Below are 9,436 nucleotides of genomic sequence, written 5' to 3'. Positions count from 1 at the left end.
GGATCTCTCGGCGTCTTCCATTGTGGAGCAAAACGAAATGGTTTGTAATAATGAGGAAGATCATGAGTGTTAATGATTTTAGTGCAGGTTGGCCGCACAAAATAAAGAAAAAGTAAAAGAAAGGGTAATAATGCATGTGATAATAGACAATCCAGCTAAAACAGAACACAAAACAACTTTTCATGCAAAATTGTGTTGAAGATGCCATGAAATCAGCTTTGTTATGTTTGTTATGTTTGGCAGCCATGAAATTTGCAGCAAAATCAGGAAATCATGAGAATAATGCACGTGGGGACGGGATTAGATTTAAAACAAAGCAAACTTTGATCAAAGTGAATCAATAATTCATGATAAGTGGCATAAAATAATACTTATTTGATTTAAAACAAATAAAAAGCAAAAGAAATGGATTGAAAACAATGCAAAAGTAAAAGAAAGGTGTTGGAATTGCATGCATATATTACGTTAACAAAAGTAAATCAATAATGCATGAGGTCGGATCACTTCATTCTAAAGCAATTATAAATCAATGGTGACATTGTGAAGCAACAATGCATCAAATATGATTTATAAAATGGGGAATAACTGAGTTCAGGGAGAAGATAGAAAAGAAGAGAAGTTTGCATGTTCGAGAGTTATTTTAGAAAAAAAATGGAGAAAAAGTTCAAATAAAGGAAGAAATAAATCGAATATTTGGTAAGTTTTATGTAATTTTTATAATTGTTACATTATTATAATTTTAAATATAAATTAATTAGATTGATTTTTTATTTTAAAGAATGAACTATATTTTAGATTTTGTTATTGAGTAATATAAATTGTGAGAGTAGTTATTATGATTTAACAGATTTTAAAGAATATTTTACGTGTAGAGAAAATGAGCAACAAAATTTTCACGATTGTCCATTACAATAGACATATGATGGAAAATGAGGCCGGAGTTATTTTTCAGTTTGAAGCACCTATAAGTATGATGTTTAAAAGAGACATCACATTTGTAGAGATGAAGGAGAGGATAGAAAGAAAAATCCGTGCTAAAGTTGATGGTTTGAGGTACAGATTTATTGTATGTCCCAATTCGGTCAGGTATGCTGCAGTACCACTTGAAGACGATGATGATATTATAAGTATGGTTGAATTACATGACTCAACAAATATTCCAATTATTGAGTTATTTGTTGAGTTGTGTAATATATCTAATGTGTCTGGGTCATCAAGAAATGCGGTTGGAACTTCATCTCAAATGGGTTTTGAGAGTCATTTCAGCAACTTTGTGGCGATGTTGGAAAGTGCAAATGAAGTTGGTGGAATATCTGGAGCCGCAGAGTATGACGCTGAAAACCGCTGGGAAGAAATACTTGAAGATTCCAGTGAAAATGAAGAAACTGAGGAACCTTCTTTGGCTGAGGATGACGCCATGTTTGATGGCGATGAAGTTGATATCAATATTGCTGAATATTCGTCGTATCAACCTACCCCTCACATGCAGGAGATTGATTATGAAGCAATGAGGGCACCTGAATTCCTGGAGATGCCACATTTAACTTCAGGCTACATGAGTGAATCTTCCGATAACTCTGGTGAATTATTAGTTGGGAACCAATACAGAGGAAAAAAAGAAGCTACAGTAGCGATTAAAGAGTATTGCATAAGAGGCTGTGTAGATTTCAAGGTTGTAGAGTCCAACCAGAAAACTTTGTACACGAAGTGTGTTAAATATGGGCCTGAGTGTAAGAGGTTGATCAGAGTGTCGAAAATACAGAGGCAAGATGCTTGGGTCATCATAAGGTACAATGGTCCACACACATGTTTGCAAAACTCTATCGAACAAGACCACCGACTATTGGACTCCAATGTAATTTGTCAATAAATGAAGGTTTTGGTTGAACAAAATCCAAGGATCTCTTGCTCGGTGTTGGCTGTATCTATTCGAGACCAGTTCGGATACAATGTAAAATATAAACCCGTTTGGCATGCGAAAGAGAAGGCAATGAGGTTGATATATGGTGATTGGGATACATCATACAATGAGTTACCTGATTTGTTACGAGCTATGAAACAATTCATTCCTGGAACCATCGTGAAGTCTCAGACCATGCATGCATACAACCTAGAAGGTCAACTTGTTCAAGGGAAGAAAATATTCCATAGACTCTTTTGGGCATTCAAGTCATGTATAGAAGGTTTTCCATTTTGCAAACGTATGGTCCAAATAGATGGTACGTGGTTATACGGTCAATACAAACATATATTATTGATAGCAGTTGCGCAGGATGGTCAACGAAATTTTATAATTTACTCTTATTCCTTAAATTTCTCAAATTTTACAAAACAATCCCTAATTACTATTTGGTTCTCAACATTTTCAAACTTTGTAATTTAATCCCTAAATTTATAAATTCTTACAAATTTAACCAATTAAGCATACTAATACTAAATTCCAGCATAGTATACCAACTTTTTATAATTTACTCTTAGTCCTTAAATTCCTCAAATTTTACAAAATAGTCCCTAAAACTTTACAATGTTCCAAAATGGTCCCAACCTTATTTCAAATTATGTAACAACATATAAATCATTATTTCAAAGTGTAACAACATATAATCACAAAATTAATAAACTTATGAAACTAAAATTATAAGATCAATATAAAACCCTAAACCTTTAAAACAAGAATCAAATGAGATCTAGGGCTTGAGTTTAAATTACCTCAATTTTTCGACAAAGATTATGGCTATGCTCTGTGATATTGCTTCTGCTGATCGATCTCCCTCTCAGGCTCTCACTGCTTCTGTAATTGAAAGCTCACAATGAATTGCCTCAGCCCCGAGCAGTCTCTTATAAACACATTCGTAACTCATCTCGTGCATGCATTATTGGATTTATTTGTTAAGAAGACGCCGAGATTTCCACGAAAAAGCCGAGAAATCCTTACCCAAATGTGAAGAAGACGTCGAGAAATCGTGTAATAAATCCAACAATTGCATGATACAGACGTGCAGGCCCCCCCACATGCAGACGTGCAGGCCCCCCACATGCAGACGTGCAGCCCCTGCTCAACCCTTGATTTATGTGCTCACCCTGGGACATGGAACGGCATCTCCCTGCACAACCCGTGATTTCTCACGTCCAATCCCATGCACAGCACTGAAGACACCGAGAGTTCCTATAAAGAATCCAACTGAAGACGCCGGGAGATCAATCACACATGCACAACTCCCACATATCCATCATGCATGGAAATTGTGTTAAAGACGCCGAGAGATCCAACCTTCCATGCAAAGACGCCGAGAGCTCCAAGCTTCCATGCAAATCTGCTGAAGACGCCGAGATATCAAACTTAACTGTAGCAAAAACCACATTTGGGGAAATAATAGCATTACAACATTATTTTGGGACTTAAACATTCACATTTGCATTTACGTGGAAGTTTTGCCGTTTCTGATAACCATAACAACTAAGTAATAATTTCAATATCTATAATTGTATATGATTGGAAGTTATATGATTAGTGTACCGTTAGGGGAATTAACTGTTAATATCTATTAGTTGATTAGTTGTTAGGTAGCTAAGCCTGTTGTAATGAATTATTTGGGTACCTAATTTGTTAACTCCATAATGTTGGTTGATGGGTACTAGTATAAATAATGTGTCACTAGGCAACCAGACTTATAATTGGGCTCTACCCACAGATGTCACGATTAAACATCTACTGGATTGAATGTATCAATGTCGGTTCGGATTGTTTTTTGGTTCAACTAATATACGGATCTATTTCGATTCGATTTGGTTTATTTTGGATTTTGAATCATTTTTTCAGGTCTATATATAAGGTCTTGGATTGGGTAAATTGGTTCAACCAAGTTAATTTATTTATTATATTTTGATCAACAAAAATAATTAAAATAAATTGTAATTATAATTAATTACATATACATTTATGAAAATATATTAATTATAATATAAATAATTACAATTATAGTTTATAAGTAAATACATTTCTGCCCTAATGACTTGTTTAGTTGTAGGAAGCGTTGATTGTTAATCAACTAACAGTTTCTATTCAACCAGGATGCATTTTACTCTAAAATAAAATGTTGGATCAAAGTACTCAAAAGAATAAGGATCAAAATTATAATTTTATCAAATGTTATGAATTAATTTTATCGTTATACCATTTAAATTTAAACATAATAAATGGAACAGAATCATATGTGAGCCGAAATTTCCAATTGTGACTTTACATAGACCTAGGACAACTTTTTCTTGTTGGACACAACCTAGGATAGTTTATATATATAATCATAAGCATTTGATCCATTATCCATAGGTAATTAATTGGAATTGAATATTATTAATGTCGGATCTAAAAATATTTTTGAGGATAGACACACATGTATTGATAATACATATTTTTCGTATGGGATGGACACTAATAAAATTTTAAGATGGACTCAATCAATAAAATATGTAACTAACCGAAAAATTCCATATTAAGTGCCTACCCTAAACTAAGGGGGGTCCGCCCCCGAATATTATAAATATTTACTATAAATAATTATTTTATTCTAATTTACATTTTTTATTTTATTTAAAAGATCTAAAAACAAATTTGATACCATGAACAACTTTTAAGATAAAATAAATGTGTTTTTCTTTTTTCCTCTCAATTCTACGTATCGTATACGTTTCTGCATGGTGAATCCGTGTTCCTGTTCAGCTTTTTAGCCATTCGTGAGTTTGACATGTCATTGTGGAATACTTTTTAGGTTTAATATATCATTTGATACCCGGGGTTAATTTTAATGTTCAATTTAGTATTTGAATATTTTTTATTTCACTTTGATACCTGAATTTAACTTCGATGCTCAATTTGGTACGAGACCAAACAACCTAATGAATATTTAGAACGTGCACTCGCAGTAGAAAGAAAAGAACTCGATCAAATTAAACAATGAACCCGAATTAAAGTATTTAATTGCGCCAGCAAAAAGGTTGAGTATTAGATCGAACATACCCGGGTACCAAATTACACATTAAAACCAAACTCGAATACCAAATCGAGACAAAAACAACGACGATGCCAAATTGAATGTCAAACCAAACTCATATGTCAAATAGTATATTAGTCCTATGTTTTCAGCTCTAATGTCTCATTGTGAAGCCATTTCCCATCCCAAAGAGCATTGGTTAATTGGCATTAGTTCTGTTCAATAATAATAATATTTGGCATTAGTTGAAAACATATATTGAGACAGAAAATAATTAACATGAACATAAAATATATGCGAATATCCATTTTTTTTAGGATAAACTACATATTTAGTCATTCAACTATCACTTTAGTTTTATTTTGGTCACTCAACTATTATTTTTTAAATCATACCTAAAGTTACGTTTTGATTCCATTTTAGTCACTCACCATTAAAAAAGTAACAGTAATGTTGATGTGTCATCCTAAGCTAATATCACATCATCATTGAAAAAAATTAAAAAAAAATTGTCACGTTAACAATTGTTTTTTAACAGTAGATCATCAAAGTGGGACCAAAACGTAACATTATGTATGATTATGAAGAAAAATAGTTAGGTGACTAAAATGGACCTAAAGTGATAGTTGAGTGACTAAATACGAAGTTTACCTTTTAATAAAATGAATAATCATAGATAGTGCTTATGTTTAGGGATGGCAATGGGTCGGGTCGAGTTTTTGGGTCACCCGACCCGACTCGACCTGAGAAGAAAGGGTCCTCCACCCGTGACCCGACCCGATCCGAATATATGACTTAGAAACCCGACCTAACTCGACCCGAAATAATTAAAAAATATATTTTTATTCAATAAAAATAGTGACTTATTTGAAAAAAATTATATATAGAAGGGTAATATTGTAATTATCCTTAAATATATAGATAAAATTATATATATTTTTCTGGTCGGGTCGAATTTTTTTCACTCTAAACCCGACCCGACACGACCCGAACAGTGTATTAAAAAAAACCGACCCAATCCGAATTTTTTTAAAAAAAATCCGATCCGATATCGGATCGGGTCGGGTCGAAACCTGTCTGTTCGGGTTGAGTTGCCATCCCTGCTTATGTTGCAATCAATTGAGAAGTTAACCAATCGGGGCTTTGCATAGGACTTGGGGAAAGCTTTTAAGGATTGTTGTTCCTTTTTCTCTTTCAAGGCTGCTATAATACACGATCTTGCATGGTCAATCCGTGTTCCTATTTCCCCTTTTTGACCACAAATACTACTCAATCCTTTTTCCCATTTACCCTTTTTGACCAAAAATACCTAATTTGATATTTGTACTTTAATAAAATATTTAATACGTTATTTATACCTAATTATAAAGTATTATTAGGCTCGTGCCAAAAGATACGCTGATCTTGCATTACTTTTTAAAATGAGAGCCCTAAAATATTTTATAATAACGATTAATTTATAAAATTTAAAATTATGAGCGATCTATAAGATCTTTTTACCATTTATAATGAAAAACGATTAAAGATATTATTAAAATATTGTTTGCAATTTTTTTTTGACACTTTTTGAAGAACTAAACGGAAAGTTTATTTTTTCTTCAAACGAAAATGTTGTTAAGCCACCAAGGTTATTTATAGATGGGCTTGAATGATATTCATGCGTGGACCCCTCAAATGTTGGGACCCTACGATGTGTCACGTGCCATACTTGTACATGGACGGGCATGTGTAATATATTCATAATCTTTCTTAACCATTGACAACACACATACCATAAGAATGAAGTTATTCAAACATAAAACTTTTAGGGAAAACAACACTCTTGCTAATCACTTAGGCCATTTAATGAACTCAATCAAATATATATTGTTATACGTGTATCTTTAAAATCTTTAAAATGCTCAATATGATACTTGAATTGTACCTAAGTTAATATTGTTAGTAAATGACATACTCGTCAATACAAATTCATAGGTACTATAATAATACACTAGATAATAATTCAAGTATTATATTAGATATTATTTTAATATATACATATATATATTACATTAGATATTTTCAAAGCACAAATATCATATTATACATTCTGTCAAAGTATAGATACCAATTATGACATTATCCCATTGGGAAGTTGTAATATTGTCCTGCACAATTATGCAACTATAATCTATTTTTGCTTTAGGATCATCCTAAAATCCTTTTATTCTTTTGGATATTGATAAAATCATGTCACATCATTACTTTAAAAAGCATAGAAATGTTATTTTACTCACATAACTCAACATTAATTGACGGGTAACCTAATTTTTGGTTACTTAATTTTACTCGTATTTCTATTTTGATCATTTAGATTTTTGTTGTAGTATCCACCTTCAACATCAATTCAAATTCTTTTATATTAATTATTCATTTTATTAATAGTATCTATCATGAAATTTTATTTATGTTGATTTTATAATTTTTTATTATTAATATATATATCTACTCTCAAAAATATTTTAAAATCTATTAATCTTTAACCTAATATTCCTTGAGTTTAACGAACAAAACACTGTCCACTGAAATCGGTGATTGACGAGAAGTAAACCATTTTACAGATAAGTCTGATTCAATTCTGACAACTAGATATAGCCATATGTTTCCCAGAGAAAATTGTCGATATTTGCCACACTTTTCCATCTACCTTGTTGGTTTCTGAAAAAGAAGAACATTCAACACACGATAGCATGAATATTCTCTAGGCTTAGTCAAGCTTGACGCCATTGTTGCATCTTATTTACTCTTTTCCTGCAAACCCATTGTTCCAGTTTTAGAGAGCAAACGATGAAGGAGATGAAAGCCCGTTGCTACTTTCTACTTACCACACTTATCGTTCTACTCATCACATCGATTATTGTTGGCGCACTTGTTCAACTTTATTTCCTGATTATCTCCGCTTTCATTTTTGTAGTTATTTCAGGGGCTTTGATTAATCTTTTTTGCACTAAAGGGTCCCAAGAAGTTGAGGAAGATGATCTGGACAATATGTTTGGAATGCCCTCTAGATTCTCTTACCAAGAGTTGAAGAGCATCACCAAGAATTTCAGCAACAAGCTCGGTGAAGGTGGATTCGGGTCGGTTTTCCGAGGAACACTGCCTTCGGGTTCCGATGTGGCGGTGAAGCATCTCGACGGCTTCGGTCCGGTTAACAAGTCATTCATAGCCGAAGTCCAGACGATCGGGAACATCCACCATTTCAACTTGGTAACCCTGGTGGGATTTTGTGCCGAAAAATTGAACAGGCTTTTGGTTTACGAGCACATGGCGAATGGATCGCTAGACCGATGGATCTTCAACGTCGACCTTGCTCTTTGTTGGCAAATCAGGAAGAATATCATCTTAGACATAGCCAGAGGACTATCCTATCTTCATCAAGATTGCAACCAGAAGATAATTCACTTAGACATCAAACCCGAAAATATCCTCTTAGACGAGAATTTCATTGCCAAAGTTTCGGATTTCGGGTTATCGACGCTGATAAGGAAAGACCAGAGTCAAGTCATTACAACCATGCGAGGAACCCCAGGTTACATGGCTCCCGAATGGTTGATCTCCGTCATAACCGAGAAAGTAGATGTCTATAGCTTCGGCATCGTGGTCCTTGAGATTCTATGCGGTCGACGAAACATCGATGGGTCCCAACAAGAAGAGAACGATAGGCATTTACTGGAACTGTTTAAGAGGAAGCTAGAGGAAGGACAACTGGTGGAGTTGGTCGACAAGCGCAGCGACGATATGCAGTCGAATGCGGCGGAAGTGGTGGAGATGATGAAGGTCGCGGCATGGTGTTTGCAGGCTGAATATGGAAAGAGGCCTTCCATGTCCGCCGTGATGAAGCTGTTGGAGGGGTCGGTTGATGTTGTGATTGATGTTGTAGGTAACATGAATGAAGATTTTCTAAATGGATTGGCACCTGAAGCTGCAGAGACCTTGTCTTCTTTAGTTTTGCCTTCTATGTTATCTGGGCCAAGGTGATGAATATGGAATCAATAAAGATGGGATGTAAGCTTGTTTTGTTTCATGTACACATCTTCTTTAATGGTACTATGTTGTTAAAAACATAACGGTGACGTGTTATCATAAGATAATATTACATTGTCATTAAAAAAATTAGAAAAAAATTTAAAATGCCACATTAGTAAATTTTTTCAACGATAGATATCAAGTTGAAACATAAACTAAATGTTGGATATAATTTTGAGAAAAGTAAAATTTAAGTATCAAAATAAAACAAAAGTAATAATTTGTATACCAAACATATAGTTTACCCTAAAGAATATTAGGTTAATGTATCTTTGGGTATTAGGTTGCTAGGGATGATTATGGAGAGGACGTGAGCGGATGTTGATAAATTAATTGTCGTCTTAATTTCTCTTCAGTTATCTTTATTAAGGGTAAATTAC

General features: G+C 33.7%; 1 protein-coding gene across 1 annotated transcript; it reads left to right on the top strand.

Moving 5' to 3' along the window:
• Window positions 1-7,817: 7,817 nt before the first annotated feature.
• LOC120147068 (G-type lectin S-receptor-like serine/threonine-protein kinase SD2-5) lies at window positions 7,818-9,008 on the top strand. Its single transcript, XM_039160528.1, has one exon. The coding sequence runs from the start codon at window positions 7,818-7,820 to the stop codon at window positions 9,006-9,008; it is 1,191 nt and encodes a 396-aa protein (XP_039016459.1).
• The last annotated feature ends 428 nt before the right edge of the window (window positions 9,009-9,436 follow it).

This window comes from Hibiscus syriacus, unplaced genomic scaffold (genome assembly GCF_006381635.1).
Source record: "Hibiscus syriacus cultivar Baekdansim isolate YM2019G1 unplaced genomic scaffold, ASM638163v2 tig00110933_pilon, whole genome shotgun sequence".
Taxonomy (NCBI): Eukaryota; Viridiplantae; Streptophyta; class Magnoliopsida; order Malvales; family Malvaceae; genus Hibiscus; species Hibiscus syriacus.
Note: the sequence above shows the minus strand (reverse complement) of the source record. Positions and strands in the feature narration are given on the sequence as shown.